The sequence below is a fragment of the Furipterus horrens genome, unplaced genomic scaffold (assembly GCF_987537825.1).
Source record: "Furipterus horrens unplaced genomic scaffold, mFurHor1.1.pri manual_scaffold_4, whole genome shotgun sequence".
Lineage (NCBI taxonomy): Eukaryota > Metazoa > Chordata > Mammalia > Chiroptera > Furipteridae > Furipterus > Furipterus horrens.
The window spans coordinates 195,073,775-195,101,237 of record NW_028327174.1 but is presented as its reverse complement, the minus strand read 5'-3'; the positions used below and the strand labels follow the sequence as shown (position 1 = coordinate 195,101,237).

General features: G+C 36.0%; 1 protein-coding gene and 1 non-coding gene across 4 annotated transcripts in view; both read left to right on the top strand.

Annotated features, from left to right (window-relative positions):
• The first annotated feature begins 999 nt into the window (after positions 1–999).
• Positions 1,000–27,463, top strand: part of RC3H2 (ring finger and CCCH-type domains 2) — a 42,729-nt gene continuing 16,265 nt past the window's right edge. For all 3 annotated transcript variants that reach the window (XM_090274687.1, XM_090274686.1, XM_090274688.1), the window contains exons 1-9: positions 1,000–1,189; positions 6,571–6,868; positions 9,021–9,138; positions 12,236–12,469; positions 20,125–20,300; positions 23,730–23,930; positions 24,393–24,525; positions 24,624–24,742; positions 25,998–26,110. In XM_090274687.1, coding sequence (XP_090130813.1) covers positions 6,638–6,868; positions 9,021–9,138; positions 12,236–12,469; positions 20,125–20,300; positions 23,730–23,930; positions 24,393–24,525; positions 24,624–24,742; positions 25,998–26,110 — 1,325 coding nt within the window. In that variant the 5' untranslated portion in view covers positions 1,000–1,189; positions 6,571–6,637. The remainder of the gene's footprint in view (positions 1,190–6,570; positions 6,869–9,020; positions 9,139–12,235; positions 12,470–20,124; positions 20,301–23,729; positions 23,931–24,392; positions 24,526–24,623; positions 24,743–25,997; positions 26,111–27,463) is intronic.
• Positions 24,193–24,303, top strand: LOC150013690 (small nucleolar RNA SNORD90). The gene has a single exon (XR_016511029.1). It is a non-coding gene; the product is annotated as a small nucleolar RNA SNORD90 (small nucleolar RNA).

Below are 27,463 nucleotides of genomic sequence, written 5' to 3'. Positions count from 1 at the left end.
CTATTGAATTAAGAAGCAACCATATTTATTTTTAAGGTCATTGTACTTTTTAAACTACTTTTCATATGCCTTCTAATTCGTGATGGGTTTACTTCCATAGATGCTTTTGTTGGACATCTGGGTTCATATTGGAAAGTGCCTTTTTCTCAATCTGTTTTTCAGTTTCTCATCAGGAACAAAGAGTGCATAGCATCTATCTTTTAGGATTATTTTGACAAGGAAATGAAATTAAGAAAATAAAAATAGTAAAAATGGAATTTTTATTACTTAATACAGGTCCTAGCACATAGTAAGTAGTCCATAAATGTTAATTCCCTTATCTCTATTCCCCGTCTATTTCTTCCGATATAAAAACAGTGAGAATGAGAATAATTTCTACCTTGCAGTTTACTGTGAAAAATCCTTTAACGAATGTTTATGGAGCTATTAATGCCAGAATTTGTGCTTGAATTTTGATGCCTGCCAGCTTCTGAGGAGCTCGGTTTTCTCTAATAAAGGGATAGGTGTGTGTTATTGCCTGCCAAACAAATGTTTTTTAACGGAGATTACTTGGCACCTACAGAGACTGAGGCGTTGGGTCAGCATCTGATTATGGGAGAGTGATAAGAATGTAATACAGATATACCAGATTATGCTAAATGGATACCATGCTTTTCTTGAGGGGAGTCAGACACTGGCTCAAACCAAGGTCCCAAAAGGCTGGCTCTAGGCGCAGATGAATGTGCAGGGAGTTTCCCATAAACCCCTTCGACTTGCCTAGGCATCCTAACAGCACCTCCCACAGTATTCCGGGTCTCCCCCGTCACGTGATGGGGATGGTTGCGCTCTACTCGAGGGAAACTGATGCGCAATCCAGGTGGCAGGGGATACTACGCTCCCTTCCACCGCCCCTGCTGCCGGTCTTGCGTGATCTCGCGTGATGTGGGGAGTATCATCTCGCGAGAGTTAGGTCGGATCCCTCCAGGTCCGCCTCCGTGGTGAGGAGGAGGAGGCGGAGGGAGGAGGAGGAGGCCCCGTCGCGGCCTCCGCCGCCGCCAACGGGGCTGTCCCTGTAGCTCCCGATGGAGTTTGAGGTCGTGAAACCGCCGCCGAGCTCTGCCCCGGCAAGACGAGGCGCCTCTGTCGCCGAGCCGCGCCGTCGCGGGGCTCCCGGGAGCGGCCCTTAGCGACCCCGCCCGGGCCCCCTCAGGTAGGGCGGGGGCGGGCACGATGCGGCTCGGGCTCCAGTCCGGGTCCCTTGCTCCCCGGCGGTCGGGCGGGAGACCGGTCTCAGCCCGGGGCCTGTGCGCTGTCCTTGCTGGTGCCTGGAGGGTTGAGAACCAAGGGCCGCACCTGACACCCGGACCGGGAGTCCGGGGACCAAGGAGGCCCCTAGCCTTGGTTGGGATTTTTCAATACCGAGGCCTGGCACAAATGGCCACCTCCCTTCGACTCCGGCCGAGGGGACGCCTCTGACCCCTGAGCAATCTACCCAGCAAAGGCCAGACTTCCCTTCCCTTTTACACCAGTTAGTAAGAGGGGGGATGGCGGAGGATCTGGAAATCAAGTACTTTCTGCCCGGAGGCTTCCCGAGCTCCTACTGCAGGCACGGAGGAGGCGATCGGAGTGGTCAATAGGGGACCCTGGCCAAACAATGCCCGGGGGGGGGGGGGCTTAACCCCCTGGGAGGGAGACGGCTGGCCGGAGTGGGGGTACGGCGGCGGTGACGGAGCACTGGCAGGACACGGAGCCAGGGAGTCTGCTGTGGCTTTCTTCTCTGCTCCTTTCATTTTTCCTTCTTGGGGAAGCCTCTTACAAGAGGAGACTCTTCCACCATCTTAGAAGAAGGGTAGAAAGCATCTTTGTTAGCTGCGGCTCTACTTTTCTCTGTTCTTAGCTTGCGGCAAAGTAGCAGATGAGGGTAGCTGTCATTTACATCTTTCGAATCACAGAAGAGTTTTAAGATGCAGGCAGGTAGAACCTTGACACCAAAACAGTCTCAGGTAATCACTGACATAAAGTAGATCTAATCTCCTGATTCCCAACTTGTTTTATTTTTTATAACCACCTACGTTCCCTTTTAATTCCTACTCTCCGCTTACCCAGCTCCCTTTTTTAAAATCCCTGTTCTCTCCCACCCGCTGTGATTAGAATGACTTTGTATCCCAAAGAAAGTGCTTAAGTAATCTTTCCCATTTTTGTATTAGTCAAACTTTTAAATTCCAATAGAAACTTTTGATTAACCTGAGAAAGCTAGATGCTACACTAAATTGCTGTAATTTCCCACAAACAAACAAACGTCTTTGGTCAACCTGTGGAGCCTTTTTATAGTTAAATATACAAATTTAGTTAAGGCTTCTTGAGACATGGATTCCCCTATTATTACCTTCTTTTATCTGTCTGAAGAGCTACACCACTGTTGTAACATAGCATCCCTGTCTGTTATTTACTTCCATATCCATTTCTTGAAAAATATAGAGACCATTACATCCTGTCAAAGGTCATTTGTTAATATTGCCATTTTTTTTGGAGATTCATGTTTTAAAAGTTGTAGAGTTTGGAAAATTGCTAGAAGAACACAATGTTAATACCGCAAAAGCAGATGCTGTAGTTCAAACTGGCTCCTGTTCTTTGAGGATTTAATTGCTGTCGTGTTTGTTAGTGGATCCTTTGAGTTACTGCTGATCTATTATTACTGTTGTGCTAACCTGGCATGCAAGAAGACTGTCCTTTTTCCATATGTCTCCATTAATTCACTTTATGCTTTTGTAATTTACTGTGTCTTTTAGTTTGAAAAAGTTAAAAATTCTTTTGGGAGGGAAAGCATTTTTCTTAATACAATTTTATATTCAAAAAGAGAACCTCTGCATTGTATGTAATATCTAAGAATGGGAATAAACTTACAAGGCCTTATAATACCAAGTACTTGCTTATTGAGTTGGACTGGGTTGAAGTTTCACTTTCTACTGATGAAAAAAGGAAGCATGTGGTAAAATAAAACTAGCTGAAAATTAAAAACAACTCAGTTTTGCACCCAGTACCATAACTGTTGTAAGTTACATCTTTATGATCCTCAGGGCTTTCTAGTTTTATGAAAACCTTCTTAAGGGTAGATGTGACTTTCACCTCAAATTCTCAATAAAAGTTAATTTTAAGTATCACTTTCTAATTTTAAGGAGAGTTGCATTGTCCAGTATTAGCTAGCAGCCACACATGGTACTGAACACTTGAAGTGTGAATGGAGGTGTGTTGACTGTAAAATGCACACCAGATTTTGAAAACTTAGTACAAAAATTTTTTAATATCTTAATAGTAGTTTACATTGATTACATGTTGAAGTGATACTTTGGATAAAATGTTAAAGAAAAGATTATTATTAAAAATTAATTTCACCTGTTTTCCCCTTTTTTAATAAGACCGCTAAAAAATTATATATTATGGCTTGCATTATATTTCTATTGGACAGTGCTGTTCTAAAGGATCTTTTCTAAGAAATAAATTATCTGAATTAAAAGAAGACACATGAAAACCAAAAATTTCTTGACAGAGCTTCTGCTTAAAATCAGAATACTCAAAAATTATCCACGGGCCATTATTTAGTAGGCAGAATAAAGTTCCTTCTCAAAAATAAGTATTTTTCAAGTTAGTCACCACTAAAGAAGCAAAACTTTATTGGTTATATTAATTAAAATAGAAAATTATTTAATTACAGTTCTCATACTTAAGCCCTGGCTGGGTGGCTCGGTTGAAGGGTCTTCTGTGCACCAAAAGGTTGTGGGGTGGATTCCCCCTCAGGGCACTTACCTAGGTTGCAGGGCCTGTATTGGAGGCAACTGATTGCTGTTCCTCTTTCATCACTGTTTCTCTCTCTCACTCTCTCCTTTTCTCTCTTAAACCTCAAACATATCCTTGGGTGAGGATTTAAAAAAATAACAAAACTTCATACTTAGTAAAAAACTGAGTTCAGTTCCATAGTGGGTTAAAGTAAAACTTGAGTCAAAAACCTTTTCTAACTTACACTAAAGTTACATAGTCTTTGAAATTGTAATTCATTTCCTTTTGCTACAGTCCTTCTGATATGTTTGAATGCTTGGTTTAGAGCATATAGATTATTTTAATTGGTTTTATTTGTTTTTATAGGTTAAGATCTAAATTGTACTTAGGATAGTTTAAATATAATTTTTAAGTCCAAAGTGAATTAAAGCCCATTTCAGTACGTTAAGTTCTTTACATGGGTGAGCTAGAATGAAAACAAGAAGTGTTAATTAACTGACCTGAGTCCTAATGTTTACATCTTTATAAAGAGAATTGTAAAATACTGTGTATGTTTAAATTATACAAAAGTGAAAGAGGCATAAACTTTATTCTGGCATTTTAAAATTAGGTGTCATAGTCATAAACTGGCTGCATAATATCATGGCGGTCTGTTATCAGAAAGTGAAAGTACTTAGCTGGTGTGCAGTTTGCTCTTAAAGCAGTTTGTAATTTGCATCATATGAGAGATATCTATTACTCTTCCTATTTATGAATTAGTGTTCATAGCAGGGAATTTATAGTCTGAAAAATTGGATTGAGTAAAAATATGTTTAAGGTCTCACCTTTAATTTAGTGTTTCTCACTCCTTTATCTTCTTATTCTTGAAATTTTAGTAGCTAGAAACTGAAATTACTTAATATAAATAATATAATTAGAATGTTTTTCTTAAGTAGTCCCTTTACATATCTATAGAGTTGTGAGCTTTTTAAATCCATGTTATCTCAGTTTGAAATGTTTTGGTAGCATCTTTAGGGTGAATACTTCAATATTAACTATAAATGTTATTAGCAATTTAGGCTTCCATAGATTCAAACAAGTTGCTATAGAATGTATTCATATAAACCTAGAAGGTTTACAAATTAATATATAATATTAGCTTGCCATTAGTCATTTAGATGCTTTTAAAAATAAATTATAAAGACAATAGGCTATTTATAATTTTTGATAATTATAAAAATGTTTTCTAGGTAAATGTTTACAAAGTGCTTTTTTAAAGAAATGAAAGTCCTATTTTGTCATTACTAATTAAACATTTTAGTGGACTACATAAACTTCTCTGTTTTAGGTAGATTTTTATTTTGTCTTCATCGCTTAAGTTGGAAGCCATCTAACTGGTTTTAAGATTGATGGCATTAATAGATGTGGCAATGTGTATTAGATGCATTCCATTAGAGCTGTTGGAGAAAAAGTTTATGTAAGTTGCTTTATACATAGCAAGTCCTATAATTTACTTTTATAAGGTATTTTTAAAACCTTAGTTTTTATGAACATAAAAGCACAATAAAGGGTAATAAAATTCTTCATTTGGATGCGGGGATATTGGAGAATCAGTTATATACCTTTCTGTCTTGACTCTGACTTCATATTTAAACACCTAATTTCTGTGGAACTAATATTTTTGGGTTGGTAAACATTCTTATGAAATAAACCATTGGCTGTTTAATTGCCCTAAATACCTAGATTCCTGTTCACCAGAGAGCCTTTGTGAGACTTATATAAGTTTAGTATTGGAAGATACAGAAAATTTGCGAAATGCAAAATGTTCAAGTTAGTTATCTAAAGATTTTAATTTGAGGACAGTATAGTTTTGATAACTAAATATTTTATTTTACTAAAAATTATGGAACAGTTTGATCTTAGGAATAAGAAAAGAAAATTCAGTGTTGTTTTTCTATATGCCTTTTAAGCATATGCAAATATAATTTTTCCTCACACTATAATCATAGCAAAAATAGAAATATATATCTGCATTTTTCAGTTTAGAATTATTAGATGTTAATATTGTTTTATTTTTCTATATCTTGTTCATTGGACCTGACAGTTTTTGGTAATATATATTTATCAGTCACTAAATGATATGTTTTGTCAAAAATATTGTAGGGAACCACATTCAAGATTTGTAAGACAACATTTTCTTTCTTTTACTTTGGTACTGTATTTTGAGGTCAGCATCTTTCTTTCATTTATGGATAAAAGCTCTGTCATCACAATCTTCTTTTATACCTTTATTTTCAGTACATCGGTTAGCCTCCTAATCAAGTCCTGACCAGAGATTTCCTCTTTTGGTCATCCAGGTGTCAAAGCTGTTTCTTCACACTTGACTCATTATTATATTGTTTGGATCAATAATTTGCAAAGTTCACTAACTCTTAGGGCATACTTTAATATGTTTTGGGGTAGTGGTACCCAAGGGAAACACTTTTAAAAGATCAGCAATCCAAATTAATTTGTGTTCCAGAAAGTGAAATGTGGAACATAATCTGCTTATTTGATGTAGTCATTAAGAAAAATACATGAAAGCTTTGATGACTGTTAATACTAGCAACCAATATAAATATATTTAGTTGAAAGGAACACTATTATAATATTGTTTCTGGACAGAATTTCAGAAATTTACTTAATTCCGCAAATAGACTTAAAGAAAAAGACGCCTAAAACATATAAAGTTATTCAGAAGTGTTTTAGGTTATGAGGCTGTGTTGGTTGACTTCACAGTTAGCTCTTGGAAGGTTAATGAATAATATGTGGTTAATTCTTACTTTTGTCCATTTCTAGCTTACAAAACACTACACAGCAAAATAATGATCTGCTAGACTGCTAACCCGAGCATCCAGCTTCCACAATGCCTGTGCAGGCAGCTCAGTGGACAGAATTTCTGTCCTGTCCAATCTGCTATAATGAATTCGATGAGAATGTGCACAAACCCATCAGTTTAGGTTGTTCACACACTGTTTGCAAGACTTGCTTGAATAAACTTCACCGAAAAGCTTGTCCTTTTGACCAGACTGCCATCAACACAGACATTGATGTGCTTCCTGTCAACTTCGCACTCCTCCAGTTAGTTGGAGCCCAGGTGAGCTTTCAAGCTTTTAGCAATTTGATACATGTAATAATTATAGAACTTTGTTCATTAAGGGGTACAACGTGTGTTTAATGGTATTTGAGAAATAAAAAATATTCAGCGTACTTGAGTTTCATGATTGTATTTGGTTTTCTTTAAATAATGTCATAAATTCTTATGCAAAACCGTGATTTTATTATGGTTATATATTTCTTTGTGTAAAATGCGTGGTTAAAATTTATGTTTATAAGTGAGTTTAGTGGATAAGAAAGATTTTTATATAAGCATACATAAATATTTATTCATTAGGTAATGGTGGTATGAAAAGAAATGTAATCAAAGTTTTGACCAGAAAGCAACCAACTAGAACCCTCAAATGAAGGTTTTTGGTTTTCTTTTTAATTTCACTTGACATTTAGGATGATTTTATAAATGAGAAAATAAGTTCTCGTTAGGGGTATATTGAAAACCATTTTCCAGAGTGTCAGTATCAAATTCACAGTTTCTTATGCTCAGGTGCTATAAAATGACTATTTCTTGTTTATTATAATTCTATTGGGTCAGAGCAAGATCCTAGGTTTATAGTAATTTTCATTTAATGAGGGCCTGCTTTATGTAGGTATAATGGTAAACATTCAACATCTATTATTATTAATTCTTGCCGCAGCTCTTCAGGTAGTTACTAATTTTGCAGGTGAAGAAGATTCTGTATATCATGCACTACAAATTAAAGCAAGAAAGTAAGATTTCCCTGATTAATCACTTCTTAGAACATTCAATGAATTAAAATACCCCATTCCATAGTATCTTTATATTTGATATTTTACTTTTAAAGCACAGCCTTTCTTTTCAATGCTCATAATCTAGTTAGACATTCTGAAATCAAGATGCATCTGTAATCAATAGTGTGTCGTAATTTAATTGGCCGCATTTTTTTAATGGCATCTTAAATCCAATAAAATAATGTAGACTTCTTGTAATAATACTAGCTACCACTTATTTAGCATTTGCTATAGGTCAGGTATTGTGTTTTGTCTTTTAAATAAATGTTCTCTGGATTGGTCCTTAAAATAGCCTGCAGGCTTGTACAATGCGATTTATCTTTTCAGGCTCATCTACTAGGACTGTCCTCACTCTTTCTGTTTAAGCTACACTGGCCTCCTAGTCAATTCTTAAATATACCAGAAGTATTCCCACATGAGGGCTTTTGTAGTGATTGTTATCTTTGCCTAGAATGCTCATTCCTTCTCTTTTAAGTCTTTCTTCAAATGCCCTGATTTCCAAAGAAGCCTGTCCTGACCATCCCTCTTAAAATTGCAGCCTCTCTCCAGGACTCCCATTTCCCCTTATTCTTGTTATATAATTTTTACTGGTCACCTTCCGTCATACTATATATTTTTATTTACTGGCTGCCTTCTCTTTTCTTCATTAGAATGTAAGCTCCACAACGACACGGAATTTTGTCTATTTACCTCACTAATAGATATCTAGTGCCTAAAACAGTGCTTTGCACATGGTAAGCACTCCATAAGTACAAGTAGTTGTTGAATTAAGTTCAATTTTTATAATAATACAATGAAATAGGGATTTTCATCTTCATTTTGTAATTAGGGAAAACATAATTTCCTCAAGATGGCTTGTAGAAGTGGCAGAACTGCAGCTTTGACCTTTCATTGAGAACACTTGTCTTGCAGTGCTTATATTCTAGCAAGGGGGGACAGTAAATGTAGTAAGTACATTATATAGTAAGAAGGTACTAAGTACTAAGGGGAGAAAATCCTTGTCTTTTTTTCCTACTTTTTGTTTTGAGATACTTTTAGAAAAAGTTGCAAAAAATATATGGAGAACCTATATAACTTTCTGGAGCTTCCCCTAATATTAACATCTTTCAAAGTTATGGTAGAAGCTAGCATTGCTAAAATACTATTAATTGCCTGCTTCTTTTTTTCATTCATTAATGCACCTAGCCCCTGCTATTAAGTATGATATTCTTGATTCTTCGGAAGCAGATTAACTAGGTCTTTGGCTTTAATTTTATTTAAACTACCTCGATATATGTTTCTGTGTTATAATTTTATACTCACTAAGATTATTATCAAATACATAAATAATAGTTTGTAAGCTGGGTAAATGTATTTCTTTAGTCTTTTTTGTTTCTTTTTAGGTACCAGACCATCAGTCAATCAAGTTAAGTAACCTAGGTGAGAACAAACACTATGAAGTTGCAAAGAAATGTGTTGAAGATTTGGCACTCTACTTAAAACCACTAAGTGGAGGTAAAGGTAAGTTCCTAAGAAGTGTTTTTACTAGTGAGGAGGACTTGGTAGCAAATAATTTACTTTGACAGGTTTGATGTTGATACCCTATTAATCCATTTTGAGTTTTGGAAAATGAGTTTGCTTGGAGAGATCTTGGAAAACTTCTTGAATGAAAACATTTATTATATTATTTTCTGAAAATAACTAATATTGTTGTTAATTTAAGACATAGAACATACTGAGCTTTATGTAATATTTGTATTTATTGATTAAACTAATAGTGCTATAGCAGAATATTAGTTTTGATAAGTCCTATTAAGACAGTCTTATGTGTTCATGTATTCATTCAGTCATTCATTAAGTTTTATTGAGCACTTACAGTGGTTACAGTCCCTGTCTTCATGGAGCCCTCAGTCTATTGGGGGAGATAGGCATGTAAGTGCAATAAATTATTTTAAGTGCCGTGACAGAAGTGAGATTCTGTTTTGTTTGTCACTGTATACCCAGTGCTTAACACATCATAGATGTAATAAAATGTTGTTGAATGAATAAATCAACCAAGTATTTATTTTTTTATTTGCTCTGTGCTTAGCACTATTTGACATTTTGGACATAAGGATTTTTTTTTTTTTTGAGAGACTTACCCTGTCCACCTCATTCATTCATTGAACAGATAACTAAGAGAGCATGTAGTAAGTACCAGGCACTATTTTGGTCCTTGAGGTACATGAGTAAATATACATGTCCTTGTAGCACTTAATGTTCAGAACAGGGAGAAAGTATCATAAACAATAAGTATATTTTTTAAATTATGTAGTATGTTATAAGTTATAATTGCTCTGGAAGGAAAATAATACATTTAAAGGGATCAGAAATGTCAGAGTGAGGGAAGAAGGGCAGATTGCAATTTGAAATAAGGTGATTAGTATAGACCTCAGTAAGAAGGTATCCTTTGAACCTGAGATGAAAAGAATGAAGTAGTTAGCTACAAAGGTTTCTGGGAAAAGACTGTTCTAGGCAGAGGAAATAGCAAAGTCCTCAAGGCATGCATATATCTTCAAAGAACAACAGCAGGAAAGTGAGGGGAGAATAGTATGAGATCAATGTAAAGAAACAGTGAGGCCAGATGCTTAGACTTACAGGCCATTTTAAAGACTTGAGGTTTTACCCTGAGTGAAACTGGCAAGTTCTCCAGGGTTTTGAACAGCGGAGTGACATGATTTGACTAATGTTAAAAGGATCATTCTAGCTGCTCTGTTGAGAATTCAGTGTAAAAGGGCAATAATGAGTGAAGGTAGTGAGACTTGGATAGTCTGAATATATTTTGAAGGTAGAGCCAAGAGGATCTCCTAAATTATTGGATGTGGGGAATGAGAGAAAGAGTGGAGTCAAGTATGACTCTTCGGTTTGGGGCCTGAGCTCAAGAAAAGGGAGGTTGTCATCAATTTTGATAAGGGACAGTATAGGTAGATCAGGTTTATGTAGGAAGAGTTGGAGTTCAGTTGTGGTCATGTTATGTTTGAGGTATCAATTCTTCACTTGAATGCTATTGAGTAACAGATATATATTAGGGAATGAGGTATAGAAGCTGTAACTTTGGAAGTCATTGATATATGGATGGTATTTAATGCAGTAAGACTGGGTGAGATCACCTAAGTAGTGAGTGTAGATAGAGGAGAAACAAAAACTGGGTCCTGAAGCCCTTTAACACTAAGAAGACAAGAAGTTACCCTGGCTGGGTGTCTCAGTTGGGTGGAGCATTGTCCTGCATACCAAAAGGTTGTAGGTTCGATTTCTGGTCAGGATGTTGGTTCAGTCCCTGGTTGGGGCTCATATGGAAGGTGACCAATCCATGTTTTTCTCTCTGCTCACTCGCTCACTCGCTCTCCCCCCATCTCTCCGTCCCCACTTCCAAAGTCAATGAACATATCCTCAGTAAGGGTTTAAAAAAACAAGAAAGACAGGAAGAAAATATAAAATCAGAAAATGAGATTAGAAAAGAAAAACTGACTGGTGTGGCTCAGTGGATTGAGCATTGGCCTGCAATCCAGTGGTTGCCGGTTTGATTCCCAGGCAGGACACATGGCTGGGTTGCAGGCCAGGTCCCCAGTTGGGGGCACTCAAGAGGCAACCACACATTGATGTTTCTCTCACTCTCTTTCTCCCTCCCTTACCCTCTTTCTAAAAATAAATACTATAAAATTTAAAGGCTGGGGGGAAAACGGAGAAAGTAAGAAAACTAAGAGAATGTGGTGTTCTGAAAGCCACGTAAAGAAAAGTGTTCAAAGAAGTTAGGAATATTTGTGTTGAGTGCTGCTGAAAGGTCAAGTAAGGTAAGGATTGAGACTTGACCATTGATTTAGCAAAGTAGAAGAAATTGTCATGACAAGCAGTTTTGGTCAAGTGATAGTGGCAAAAACTTAATTGGAATAGGTTTTAAAGTTTGTGGAGAAAAGAATAGGCAATAGTGAATATAGACAATTCTAGAGGACTTTCTACAAAAAGGAAGAAAGAAATGGTGCAGAACTGGTAGGAGAAGAGGGATAAAAAGATTTCCTTTTAAAATGAATGAAATACAGCTTGCTTGTTCTTATTAATGCTAATGGAAACGATCAAGTGGGAAGGGAAAAACTGATGATACGGAAGAGAGAGAAGAATCGCTGAAACAGTATCCTTGAGTCAGGAAAAGGGACTAGGATATAAGATCTTGCCGTTAAGCAGTGTTCTTAATGACTTGTATATAATTTAAAAATTAAAGCTGTTAATAATTATTACTTTTAGATTAAACTTTTCACTCATTCAACTTTATATTTACCTTCAATAATTTTAGTAGAGACTAAATAAACAGACCAAACAAACCAAAGGCCCTCTCTTTTGAGGGTTACATATAACCCAGAGAACAGGATACCTAAATATAATTTGAAGTAACTAAGAATTAGGCTCCTGTTACCACAGAATAGTAATAAACAGAGACAGATTGATTTTTTTTAAGGACAAAAAGGAAATTACCTTATAGGGGACTCGTTAGGAGTCATGGCTTAGTAGTTAAATACAAATAGTAAAAATTGGCTTGTCTTTTTTAATTGGGAAAACTTTAGTTTTGTTTCTTTTTTTCCTAAAGGTGTAGCTAGCTTGAACCAGAGTGCACTAAGCCGTCCAATGCAAAGGAAGCTGGTGACACTTGTAAATTGTCAACTGGTAGAGGAAGAAGGTCGTGTAAGAGCCATGCGTGCAGCCCGTTCACTTGGAGAAAGAACTGTAACGGAACTAATATTACAGCACCAGAACCCTCAGCAGTTGTCTGCCAACTTATGGGCTGCTGTCAGGGCTCGGGGATGCCAGTTTCTAGGGCCAGGTAAGATAGATCACTGCCTTCCCTTTCTCATTGGTTATCAAGGCTAGAGGATGCCAATTTCTAGAGGTAAGTGAGAATCCCCAGATTCAACCCATCATCTTTATTTATACATACAAAGCTTGACATAATTAAAGATAAACAAACCAGTTTCTGTTGATATAATCTATATGATAGACAGTGCTATAGTATTTTCGAATACATTTTTTTTCATTTAATCCTCAATGACTTTCAAGAGAGGTGACACAGATCCAATTTCACAAATTAGAAAACTGAGTTAGAGAGAGACCTGAGAGTATATAGATGGTAAGTAAAGGAAAAGTAAACTTTTTTTAAATGAAAGAAATATCAAAAATTCTTGATTGTTTTTAAAAGTTGGAAAACATAGAAAAAAACCTTATTAAAGAATCATCAGAGGATGATTTCTTTATGGTTACTACCATTTACGTTTTGTTGAAAAAATCTTTACATATACCAAGGTTGTGTACTTTCCTGTGTTATCTTCTGAAAGTTTTATTTTTTTGAAGGAAGATTTCTAATAAGTGGAATTTGTACTAATGAATGGACATGTGGAAAAGATAAAATTGGGTGAATTCCTTGTACTCTCCATAGGTCCATAAATTCCAAATGGGCCAGAAGTACTTATGATTAAAAAATAAAGTATACCAGTAATAAAAACAAACACAAGACTGAATTCCTTTATAACCTGGGAGTAGAAAACACTTTTCAACTCCAAATTCAGAAGCAACAGGGAAAAATATTGATATTTCAATATATAATTTTAAAAAATTACATCACAAAACAAATAAGCAAAATTTTTAAAACGACAAACTTGGGGAAATATTTGTATTTACATATAAAGCACTAATATAACTCATATAGAAGGTACTTTGAAGAAATTAAAAAATACCAGTTATCCAATTGCAAAATTGATAAAAGATGTGTATATAGTAAATTCATAGGAAAAGGTAAAGTAAATGGCCCTCACACATATAAGAAGATACTGAGTCTCATATTAAGAGAAATGTACATTAATATTATACCTCTCAGATTGGCAGAATCCCAAAGTTTGGCAACATACAAGCTCTGTCCAGAAGGTATCCAGTCATGTAGTGTGAAAAATAGAGACGTTTATTGAAGAAGACACAAGATACAGAAAACATTGTACATAGAACAATGACAACTCACTCCCCTTCAAACTAGGCACCTTGGGACCTCAGCTTCCCTGTCTTACTTTCCTGAATCTCATCGATGGTCTAAAATCTCTTTCCTTTCAAAGGTAATTTTAGTTTTGGGAAAAGCCAGAAGTCACAGGGCACCAAACCTGGGCTGTAGGAGGAATGAGTCACCTGGGTGATTTGATGTTTTGCCAAAAAACTTCATGAGTGAGCACATTGTTGTGATGAAGCTGCCAGTCATCAGTTGCCTGTAGCTGCGGCCTTCTGAATAATCTGAACAGTTTCCACAGAGGAATGTTCAAGCTTAACACAAAATTGGATGCACATTTTGTTGCTTTACTCGCGCTGTCGTTTTAAATGCAATGGCCACTCAATACACACACTCAATCAGTGGTGTCTACTGCCCCCACTGACTAGTACAGTGAAGTCGTCATTGTACCCGCATGCACATTCCAGTCCACTCCTTGGCTGCCAGGTTACATCAGTGTCATGCAAACAGTTCTCATTACATTAACAATGACTGGACTTGTTCTGGACAGATCTTGTATTCTCCTGTCAGGGCTGTGGGAAAACAGGTACTTTTATCCAATAGTGGGAATGCAAAGTGGTACAAACTTCAGAGGAATTTGGCAATATCTAGCAATGTCACCTATACATTTACCTTTTGGCCTCAATAGATTTCTAGGAATCTATCCCAGAGATACAGCAAAAACTACAGGATGCATAAAGTTAGAAAGCACTGTTTATAACAGCAAACATCTGAAGATACCTGAATGTCTATGAATAGGAGACTGGTTTGGTAATCTGGTACATCTTTCTAATGGAGTTCTGTGCCACCATTGAAAGGAATGAATAAGGTGTATATGTTCTGCTAGGGTTTGATCTCTAGACACATTAAGTTAAAAAAAAAAGAACAAGGTGCAGAATAGTGTGCTTATTGCAGTACCTTTTACCTAAGAAAGGGAGAGAGATACAACTATTGTTTATATTTCTCAAAAGAAACAATGGCAGAAAAAAATTAAAAACAGTAAACTCATGTAGAGGTGGAAGAAACCAGGAAAAAGCAGGCAGCGATGGAAGCTAGACCTCACTGGATGTATCTTGTTTTGTACTTTGGACCTATATAAATGTTTTATGTAATTATAAAACAAATTTTAGTTATTAGTAGACATGTATTTTAAAAATTTAAATTCGTAAAACAAATCAGTACCTAAAAAAATTTAAAAGATAAAATATCGAGTTGGTAGTATATTCATCAGGAAGGGATTCTGTCAGGTACCTTTAGAGCACAGCATTTTGATTTTTATATCCGTAGTGCTATATATAATAAATTCTAAATTGTATTCACTCATCATACTCTTGATAATTCTATTGACATTATTTTGAAACTATTATACAGGTACACAGTAGGATAAAGTAAATAATTTTGTTAATGTCATCAGGAATCAAGATTTTCAGTATTTTTAAAAAGGTACAAGTATGAAATCTAAGAATTTATGTAAAAATTCTGTAGTCTTTACATTTCAATTTGCGTTAAGTACAGACTCATTTATTTTTCTTTTTCTAAAAAGAACCTATTCCTTAGGTCTGTCCACTGAGAAGGCTTAGAAGCAATGAATAGCCATAGTACCCAGATTGTTGCCTTTAATAAAAACCATTTACCACTAAAAAGAAGCAGGGCTCTTTGGAAAAGGTAGAAAGAACAAGAAGAGATTTGAAAGTTTGTGCTAGAAAGCAAAAAGCTATCAAAAACCACTGGAATCTTGTCAAAGGGACATAGAAATGAATTTGATGGGGCTCCCGCTGGACATAAATGGGACAGTTTGAACATCAGAATGAATAATGACTAAATGGATTGAAATATAGAATACGAGAGGACCAAAAAGAAACCGGGATTATCTTCTGGAGGGTGGGCCCCTAGTAGTACAGGCTTCCCTCTCTAGGCGAGTGCCCTAGGAACCCATCTGTATCAGTGCACCAGCTGGTGGTGTTGTGAGAGGCTGCGTTCGGCTTCAGTGAATTTTTTTTTAAACTCTTTCAACACATTTGCCCATTTCATGATGGGTGATTTACAGGCACACACCATGCTGAGTGTTCAGCGGTTTTTGACCAAAAACGGCATGACTCCCGTGCCATATGTTCCCTGTTCACCCGATCTTAGAGCCCCAAGTGACTTTTGTTTCCCCAAATGAGACAAGTCCTCAAAGGGAAATGTTTTGCCAATATGGAAGAGATGAAGCAAAAAAGGGTAGAAGCACTTAAAGGCATCAAAATTGACGAGTTCAAAAACTTTTGAATGGTAGGAAAAAAAGTCTCAAAATGCCTCAATAGATGGGAATTGCATCAAATGGAGACTACTTTGAAGGTGACTGAAGTTTAAATAGTGAGAATAAATACACAATTTTTTATAGTTAAATTCCAGGGTTTTTTTGGGTCATCCCTCCTACATAAAAATCCTTGATTTTGCAATGATAGTGCAGAAAAAAATTAATTGGTTATCTTTGGCAGTTCCTTGGGTACCAACACGTTATTCTAAAAATTGGAAAAGGCATAGAAAAACTCAAGCATTTTTTTTCTCTCTTTACAAACTTTTCAAGGACATTTTCTCAGGATGTGGAGGGGTTCCTCTTTTAGCTAATACATTTAGAAATTGTTAAAATTACAAAAATCACAAATTTGCAACATCAAATGAGTTAATGGGTGTAGGCAAGAATTATTAGTGCTTGTTAAAACCGTTAGGTGTAAGGTTGCTGGGAAAATATATAATAGATGGATAAGTCCTGAACCCACTGATCAATGTTATTAAAAGTAAGACAATCTGGCTTTATGTATTTCTTAATGCAATACATGGAATAAGAAGTATGCTTGGAAAAACAACCACATTCTGAATCTAATCAAGCCTTTGGTTTACATAAAACAGATAAAGGAACATATTTTAAAACACTACAAAGCCATATCAAGAAGTTAGGAAATTATTGAGGAAAATGATCATTTCTTCAACAAATAAACTGGATATTCTTTTAAATGGAAGGGAGGAGAGTGGGGGAGCAGGTACTGGTATAGATCCTTTTTTTTTTTTTTTTTTTAAAGTTTAAGACATATGGACTTTATTTGGATATTTAAAGAAAACAACAAGAAATTTTTGAGACAGTGGAGAAAAATTCAATATAGCCTGGATATTAGACGATATTAAGGAAATACATTATTATTATTTTAGATGTAATGGTGTTATATGAAACTTGAAAAATATCCTTATGTTTTAGAAATACATAATTATTTAAGGATAAAATGCTATGTCATTTGGGATTTACTTTAAAAACACTTCAGCCAAAACAAACTAGAAAAGTAGGTAAGGAGTAAAATGAAACCTTACTGGTAATAGCTGTATTATGGGTGCATGTGAGCTCTACTTTTGTGTAGGTTTAAATTTTTCCATAATACAAAGTTAAATTTTTATATAATTTTTAAAATCCACATTTAAATGTAATTTAAGAATGTTACCTTTGGATATCTCCTCATGTTTATTACCTTAGCTAATAAGCTCTAGACTAGGTATCAAATACCCTCTGTTCTACAACTCAAGAATAGAAAGACAAACAACCCAATTAAAAAATGGGCCAAGGGCTTGAATAGGACATTTTCCCAAAGAAGATACACAGATGGCCAAAAAACAAATGAAAAGGTGCTCAATGTCATTAGTTGTTAAGGCAATGCAAGTCAAAATTACAGTGAGATACCAGTTCACACTCACTACATTCTCCATAATTTTAAAATGGAAAATAAAAGTGCTGGTGAGGTTGCGGAGAACTTGGGGATATAAAATGTTGCCGCCTCTATGGAAAACAAGTTGGTGGTTCCTCAAAAAGTTAAAACAGAATTGCCTACCCTATGACCCAGAAGCTACATACTCAGATGACTTGAAAACAGGTATTTTAAAACTAATACCTGTACACAAGTATTTGTAGCAGCATTATTCACAGTAGTCAAAAGGTGGAAACAATCCAAGTGTTTATCAGCTTTGGATAAACAAAAGTGGTATGTCCGTAAGTGGGATATTATTCAGCCATAGAAAGGAATGAAAATTGATCCTTGCTACACTGTGGATGAACATCAAAAATACTACCTTAAGTGAGAGAAGCCAGGCAAAAAGTTACATATTCTATGATTCCATTCATGTGAAGCATCCACAAAGGTAAATCCATAAGAACCACATGTCCCACACATCAGGCTAGTGGGTTGCTAGAGGCTGAAGGCAGAAAGCATGGGAAGTGATGGCTTAATGGCTATAGTATTCCTTTGAGGTGTGAAAATGTGTTAGAACTAGATAGTTAGTTGACGGTTGTACAACATTGTAAATTGTGTACTCTAAAACGGTTTCCTTTATGTTACATGAATTTTACCTTGCAGATTTGGTCCCAGGTCAGGGTGGGAGGCAACCAGTCGATGTTCCTCTCTCACATCATTGTTTATCCTTCTCTTTCTCCCTCCTTTCCCATCTAAAAATAGATAAATAAAGTCTTTTTTAAAATGTCCTTGGTTCTAGTTACAATTTTGCTACTAACTAGATTTTAACTTTGGCCTAGTCACTTAACTTCTCTGGGCCTGCATTCCTTTCTTGGAGAAAAAAAGGAAGTTGAGTTTTAATCTGGATTCTAGATCTCTCAGCTCTAAAGTTCCATTATTTTAATTGAGAACCAGTGTATTTTTAACTTTCAATTTTGAAATAATTTCAAATTTACCAAGAAGTTGCAAGAATAATGCAGAAGCTCTGGCGGGCTAGCTCTATTGGTTAGAGTGTTCTCCCAATACACCAACGTTGCAGGTTCGATCCCCAGTCAAAACATGAATGTATAAGTAAGTGGAACAACAAAGAGATGTTTCTTTCTCTCTCTCTCTCTCTCTCTCTCTCTCTCTCTCTCTCTCTCTCTCTCTCTCTCTCTCTCTCTCTCTTTCTCTTTCTCTCTCTCACCCTCTCCTTCCCCCTCTCTTTCTAAAAAAAAGAAAAAAATTTTAAAGGTAATGCAGGGAATTCTTACGTACTTTTAATCCACATTGACTAGTTTTGTTACGTTTATTCGCTCTTTCCCTCGTGTTTGAACCATTTGAAAGTATGTTGCATATTTTAGGCCCCTTTACCCATAATTCTTAAGTATATTTCCTAGAAAAAAGGTTGCTGTTTTATATAACAACAGTGCATTCATCAATTTCAGAAAACTTAACATTGATACAGCACTCACTACAATCTATAGTTTATATTCCAGTTTCGTCAGTTATTCCAAAGATGTCTTTCGTGGCATTTATTTTCTAAATGTTTCTCTGGCTAGAAAACAACATAAGGTAATACTCTCTTTAAATAATGCCTCCACAGGCTAATATCACTTTAAAACTATACAAAATAGTTCTGACAGGCAAAGTAACAGTCTCGTGCATTTTAAAAAATTATCATTTATCATAAGATAGTGTTACATGTTACTTGTCAGAGTTTATCTCTGTGTTTTATAAATGAGGACTTTTTACTTTATCATTGTCCAACACATCCACACTGTATATTCTATCCGCCTATTAGTCACTTAATGGCCGCCTTGGTTATTAAACTGTTGGGTGTCTCACTGCTTGTGTTCACTTAACCCTTATGGCAGACTGACATTAAGTCACATGCCGGTGTCGTTCATCTCACTTCATCTCATCATGTAGGCACTGTATCATCTCTGACCTTCATAAGGAGGAGGAGTATAGTACAGTAAGATATTTTGAGAGAGACCACATTCACAAAACTTATTACAGTATATTATAATTGTTCTCTTTTTTGATTATTGTTGTTAGTCTCTTACTATGCCTAATTTATAAATTAAACTGTCATAAATGGAACTATTGTAACAATATAATCAATAAAATATACTTAAAAAATAATTAATTAAACTGTCATAGATTATGTGTATGTACAGCAGATTCTTAAATAATTTTGTTCAACGTTGTATCATTATAATGATGAGATGTTGTAGGAACTTAGCTCTTGCTTTATCAATTAGCTTATGGTAAAATTGGTTTCATCATAGGTGGTTTTGCTTAAAGTTGCAAAATTTATTGACAGTGTTAAGGGAGGACTTACTGTGTAGGAAAAAACATACGGTGTTGGCAAAAGTAGATTTACAGTTGTGTTATATAATAATACAAAAATTAATAAATAATACAAGAATAACCTCTGTGTTTTGTGCACTCACAACTGTAAACCTACTTTTGCCCACCCCTCTGTATAAGGTTTAGTACTATCCACTGGGGATCTTAGAATGTATCCTCTGCAGATAAGGGGGGACTACATATTTTTTTAAGTAAACTGCATTTATGTATGTGATGTCCTTTTTTTGTGTTAATTAAATACACACTGTGGAAAATGAACCACTATGATATAATACCAAAGAAATCTGTGACAGATAGGATCTACAGGGTTTCTCATTTATCATGAACTCATGTTTCTTCTAGCTATGCAAGAAGAGGCCTTGAAACTGGTGTTGCTGGCATTAGAAGATGGTTCTGCTCTTTCAAGGAAAGTTTTGGTACTTTTTGTTGTGCAGAGACTAGAACCAAGATTTCCTCAGGCATCAAAAACAAGTATTGGTCATGTTGTGCAATTACTGTATCGAGCTTCTTGTTTTAAGGTAAGTAATGTGCAACCATCTAAATATTACATGCCTGTATGTGAGACAGAGACTTCCTAGCACAGGTACTAACCTGATTAGAGGCCCCCACAGATCCAGAACGCTTACAAGAGTCAAAGGAAACTGTTTCTTTTCCTTCTGCATTGATTACATCTGAGATACGACCTGTCGGAATGAGAAAACAAATGTGGAGGTGTCAGTAACACAAAACACAACATACGGAAATAGTTTGGTAACCTTGACTCTTGGGATAGTGAAAGTGGACTAAAGAAGCCCAATTCCTTTATATTTATTATCTTAAAAAGGGAGTCAGGAACTATACTGAAAACTTCGTAAGAGTAGGTAAAAGTTCCCCATTATTATTTTTATGTCAGTCTCTGTCTGCTTAAAGCTTTTAATCTGAAGGTGGCCTATATATTGTCTTAGGGACAACAACAGAGTAAAAAGTTGAGGCAGTTTCCCACTGTGCACTTAGGTGGTATTTTGCTTTATTTTGTTTTGTTGGAGGAGAGGGCAGGGAAGGACCCCAAGATATTTAAAAATGTAGTTTCATCACCTAAAATGGGCTTGTAGGGAGTGACAGGTAGTGAGAGAAGTGGACACTGTACTGAACCTTGAAGTTTCTGTCTGTTACAAGAGAACATAGGTTGCTGGCTGGATCTTGAGAAAGGCCCAGGGACTTGGCAGTAGGGAGACCCTTCGACTTCTATGAAACTGAAACATCTAAATTTGAAAGCAAAGCTTATTTAGGTTATTTTGCTGGTTTTATAGCCCCAAGAGTGAAAACAGCAGACAGAAAAGGTTGTCTTTTTTCTTTTTTTCTTTTTCTTTTTTTTGGCTGAGTATCTAGTTTAAGATCATAATTAATTGATTATGGAAGTATGTTCAAGTAAGTTAACTTATCTCCACTAATGAGGCTTGGCTGCTATCTGCTTGATATTACAGTGCTTGGTTTTGTGTCCTCAGGACAACAAAATGAATCTGATTCCTCAAGCATGTTTTTAGCTAAGCAGCCAAGTTACAGAGATCATTTGTCATCCTGAAGTGACTGACTGGGTTCTCATGTTATGTGTTACTGATTTAAAGGGTTTTGTTTCCCTCATAGGTATCATACTGATTTGTGGTTTAGATTGTACATACGCATCTGTAGGTACTAATAATATCTGACATTTGAATAACACTAGTTTAGAAATTTATTTCAATTTTATGTTCTCATTTTATCTTCATTGCCCTGCAGTTTAAAATGTTAAAGCAGTGTTTAGATAAGTAAAAGTACATCATACTGACTTCATTGGCAGAAGTCCTCTCTGTCAGTTGGCATTTACTCTAGTAAACTAACCATTATCAAAGGTTTTTTTCTTGATTTTATAGATTTAGAGACCTAAATTTTGTTGGTGCATACAGTGGATTTCTTTCTTCGGGAACAGCACCACCCTGAGGTCACATACATATTATCTCTTTTCTTAATTTGTAATGAAAAGTGCAACTCTTTTGTTGTGGTTGTGGTTTGGTTGTTTTATGTATTTTTTTGAGCAGTGCAACTCTTACTTGACTTGAATTCTTATGTTGTAGATATTTTTCTGTAAAAGAGTATCAAACCTTTGCTTTCTTTTAGCATGAAATCAAGACAAGGGGAGTTAATGATTCTTTAATATAGTGCTTCTCAACTGAAAGAACACATGAGAACCCCCTATGGAGATTTTAAAAGTATGCATTCCTGGGTCCCCTCCCCAGATATTCTGATTTGTTGTATCTTACGTAGGACTTAAGCATTTATATATACTTTAAATTAATGTGTTTTCAGGCCAAGGGTTCTGATTCAGTAGACCTGGAATTATAGTTTTCAAAACTTCATGGGTGATTTTGATGCATCTTAACAGAACTTTAATAGGTCTAAGTTCTCTTAGATACCTGTGTCCATCTTTATTATTCAGGTAGCTAGATGCTTATGCTGCCCAGGAGGCACCCTGTAATTACGTGGTGGTTAGAGGAGTACTAACATCCTCTGGTTCTTTGGGTTTCGTTTTTTCTACTTTCTAGGTTGATAATCCTCCCTTTTGTTCTCACAGTGTTTCTTTAAGTAGGTTATGGCAGAATATAGATTTTTGTGACTTCTCAGTTATACTCTTAATTTCTTAAATTATACCTAAGATCATATTAATTAGAACTTTGGGTTCCCCAAACTTTTCTGTACTGTACAATATTTATATATTCCCAAAGAGAATTGTGAACTGATACTATTAACTCTCAGATGATAACTTGATTTCCCCATTTTCATGTTTTTGGGGGCATATTAGTGTTGTCTCATGTGCCAACAACAGTGATAGAAACAACCAGTGAAGGGTCTGGGATATTTTCATTGTACCGATGAGAATAGCATCGTTTTAAGTATAAATGATTTGTCCAGTCTAGGTTTCAGACCCTGGACTAGTCCTGGGTATTCTGAATCCTAAATTTCAAATTTCACTGTGGCCATTAGCAATTTTTAGTGATTTAGGAATAAGTGTGGTCTCTTACGGAAACTATTTGGCCATGTAACTACTTCGCTGGATAATGAGACAGTTTCACGAGCCCATGTGAAACTCTGTAATTTTTGAATTTCTTTTATCACTTAAGCGAAGTACAGATTAATGCTGTATAGTGGTACCTTAATGGTGTATATTTTTAAAATTATTTGTTTGTTTATTTTGTTTTTAGAGAGAGGGGAAAGGAGAAAGAGAGGGAGAGAAACATCACTGTGTGGTTACCTCTCACTCGCGCCCCCAACTGGGGACCTGACCTGCAACCTAGTCAAGTGCCCTGACTGGGAATCGAACCAGCGACACTTGGCTCGCAGGCCGACACTCAATCCACTGAGCCACAGCAGCCAGGGCTACCTTAATGATAATTTTTGTGGTGGCAGGAAATTTCTGGATCATCATGTGGTGGTGCTAATTGGCTAGACTGATCATGATACTCCTTTGCTTAAATGTTCTCAGTGGCTTTCCATTTTCCTCAGGATGATGTCCAAACTTCTCACTATAGTACACAAGGTCCTCTATGATTCTTTTCCAGCCTACATGTTAGCCTTTAACTCTGTGTGCTCGGTTCCTTCAGCTTTCTGTTTTACCACTTGCTACCCCTTTTAGAATTCTATTTCTTACCTTTTTTTTGCCTGGGAAACTCCTATTCATTCTTTGAGACTCAGTTTATGTAGCTTTTAGCTGGGGAAAGCCTTCTCTGAAACCCCTTCTCTCCCTCACCAATCAGATTTAATTTCCTTTTCTTTATACTGCCATAGAGCAGTGATTTTCAACCTTTTTCATTTCATGGCACACACAGACTAATTACTAAAATTTGCAGCACACCAAAAAATATATTTTTTGTCCATCTGTCAAAAAAAGGTATAATTCTGATTCAGTTCTGATAGGTTGTGTTTTTATTGTTTAGGTTACCAAAAGGGATGAAGACTCTTCTCTGATGCAGTTAAAGGAGGAATTTCGGAGTTATGAGGCATTACGCAGAGAACATGATGCCCAAATTGTCCATATTGCTATGGAAGCAGGGCTCCGTATTTCACCTGAGCAGTGGTCCTCACTTCTATATGGTGACTTGGCACATAAATCACACATGCAATCTATTATTGACAAGGTTTGTGAAATTAGAGATGCTGTTCTGTACCATTGTGGCTATATGGGAGAATACTGGAATCTTCTGAAGGGACTAAAGAGACAAACAGTTGGAGATTCCTATGTTTTTAAATATCAGAATTCTATAAGTTCTTTTTTTAACTTTCAAAATAACTAAGGGGAGTAATAGGGGAGCAAATACAGGGCATTAGCATAAAAGCAGCCTGGCTTACAAAGTCTGTCATTTATCTGCCTTTTGACTTGAGAGAGCTAATACACCTTATTAGTAAATTTTCTGAGTGTCTAATGATGAATTTCATAGGGCAGATTCTGAGGTGAAAATCTGATTCACCATTGATACTCCTACTATGGAATCTGAAGACACTTCAAAACCTATTTAGTATGTTGACTGAATGAAAGCATTTGAATATAGATATGTCATATTGGAACCAGAGTATAAACCATTCTGTCTTCTGTTTGTTAGCTGCAGTCTCCAGAATCATTTGCAAAGAGTGTCCAGGAATTGACGATTGTTTTGCAACGAACAGGAGACCCAGCGAACTTAAATAGACTGAGGCCTCATTTAGAGCTTCTTGCAAACATAGACCCCAATCCAGGTATGTGGGAAAATACTCAGTCGCTTATTAATACTTTTTATAATAACAAGAGAATTTTTGCTAACAAATTCCTCCATCTCCTTGGTGGCTTATTTTAGATGCTGTTTCACCAACTTGGGAGCAGCTAGAAAATGCAATGGTAGCTGTTAAAACAGTGGTTCATGGCCTTGTGGACTTCATACAGAATTATAGTAGGAAGGGCCATGAGACCCCTCAGGTAAGCACATTTATTGTACTTGTGCTGTTATCTATAACAAAAGTTCATGCTGAACACTTAACAATCTCTGGTTAATGAACTCTTATGTGACTCTACTCTCTCATAAGTTTTTTGTTATCTGTTCTTTTGGGAGAAACTCAAATTGTCATGTACCTGATATATGATTCATAGTGTAGCAGCCGTTTGGAGAGCACCTAGAATATGAGTACACTGCAGTTAGTTGTCTGACCAGGTATAGATTGTTGCTTCCTTCCAAACATTTTGTCTAATTATTTTCTAATGTGGAGAAATTGTTACTTTTTTCTTCATTGCTGTCATACAATGAGTTTCTATTTGTAAGTGTGTGGAATCTGAATTTTTAAAATATTTTCAATGTACTTTAGAAGGAGTTATTTAAGATATAAATCCTTTATTCTAATGACAGCATCTGTTCTTTAAGTTACTGCGAGCCAGTCCCTATGTTCAATATTTTACTTATATTATTTCTGATTCTCGCTGTCACCTGCAAGGTAAGTAGTTTTTGCAAGTTGAAGTTTAAAGAGGTTAAATAACGTATCTAAAGTCATGGTGGCTGTAAGTGACAGAGTGGGGATCAAATCTTCAAAGTGATCGTGCCAATCTTTCTTTTTGCCACTAGAAGACATTGTAATATTCAAATATTAACTGAAAGATAAGTGTTTCAGCTTCATTAAAGTCACAAAAAAAAAAAACAATAACATTTTACATTTTGATGCAAATTATAGCAGGTGTCATGAGGTTTATATGTTTTGCCTCATTGTTTGTGTGAACTTAACTCCAAGCCTAAAAGAGTTATACCCTCAAGTTAACAAATAGGTATTTCTTAATTTTTCACTTTCAGGGGAAATCATATTCTATATATCCTGAGAAAGCTTAAGTGAACAGCTAATAGCTTTTAAAGGCTTTTTTAAATTGTTGGTTTGATTTTGGTATCATAATTTTAACACAGCAGAGAGTTGATGAGAAAATCTTTTATTTTCATGTGCATCGTGATGCCTGACAAATAGACATAACATTTGAACCATTTTCAGAAAATCCTCAGAAAGAATGTCTAAAATGCCAGCTCAATGTTATGCTACAGAACACTTAACAGGAAATGATGGAATGGTAATTGGTTCAGCATGAGAATTATCTAATGTGAAAAAGAATTAAAGATGTAACCATGAAGTTTTGAAATCCCAAGAGTTAATAACACCTGAAATCTTCATTTTTCCACACACTGATTTTCCTTTTGTAGCCCCAACCCAACAGCAAATATAAAACTAGTATGTGCCGGGATCTGAGACAGCAAGGAGGGTGTCCACGAGGGACAAATTGTACTTTTGCCCATTCTCAGGAAGAGCTTGAAAAGTAAGTTATGAGAATTCTCTTTGACATGAGTTTAATTTTTGGTCATTATGAAAGTGTTAGATAATAATCTTAAAGTTTGTGATGAGTTTCCAAGATGCAGTTAAGTACCTTGTTGCTTTTGGGGGCGAGATTAACTTAATAAATGACTTAATCATTTTATTCAGGGTTCATATTTTAGACCATTGTATAGCTGACATACATGTTTCTGCTAAGCACCTTTGTGGAAAGAAAATATTCCTATGTGCAGTCTTGTTTGCTCAGGTTCAATTGAGGATTAACAGCAAAGGCCCAGGTAAACTGGCAAAGCAATTACATTTTATTTTTATGACTTCTGGTCTTCAAAAAAATTTTTTAAACAACGTATGAGGGCAATTATAGATGATTTCAACATTGTTTTTTGTAATCCTTACCAGAGGACATGCTTATTGATTTTAGAGAAAGGGAGAGAGAAATAATCTGTTGGTTGCCTCTCTCACACACGCACCCACTGGGATCGAACCTGCCACCCAGGCTGTGCCCTGACAGAACCTAACCTGTGACCTTTCAGTTCACAGTATGAGGCTCCAGCCAACTTAGCCACACCAACCAGGGCTGACTTTTGGTCTTTTTTAACATTCTTTTTTATGTATCTTCTTTTCTTTTTCTTTTCTCCTGTGGGTAGTTCCTTTTTGTATGTCCATTTATCCCAAACATTCAAGTAAATGGATATTAAGCTGTATGTATTGTCTAAGTTTTTGTTGTTTTGTTTTTTAACCAAAACATTCAGCATTGAGATTTCACGAAAGAATTGATCCCAACCTTTCTACTGAAAAACTGGTTTATCAGCTCTTAATGGACATCTCCCTTTTGTCTTTAGACACTTTATACTCAATTTGAGCTCATTTTCTATTCCCATACATCCTCCTCTTCTACCTTCTGTTCTGCTCTCCACAGTGTACCTGGTCCAACCAATTAATACATATTGTATTATAGGAATTAATTTTGTCAGCTTGCTTTCACCTGCTTGTTTTAGTCACTAAGTTCTATCAGTTCAGCCTCCTGTATTTCTCAACTCTTCCTTCATCTTTCCATTCTAACAGTCCAAGCTGTCATCCCCTCTTCTTGATCCACACTTGCCACCTAACTGGTCTTACAGCTGCTGTTGCCCACTCCCAATCCCATTATTTCCCACTGAATAGGGAAAACTTTGCTGTGAGGCTCATTGTAGATAATGAGAAACTTGGATGTTTTGTCATTACCCTGTGGATAAAGATAAAATCTAGATTGTGGCTTTAAGACCCTGCATCATCTAGTCGGTACCTACTTTTCTGATATCATCTCATAAACTAATGTATTGATACAAAAATGAGTTTT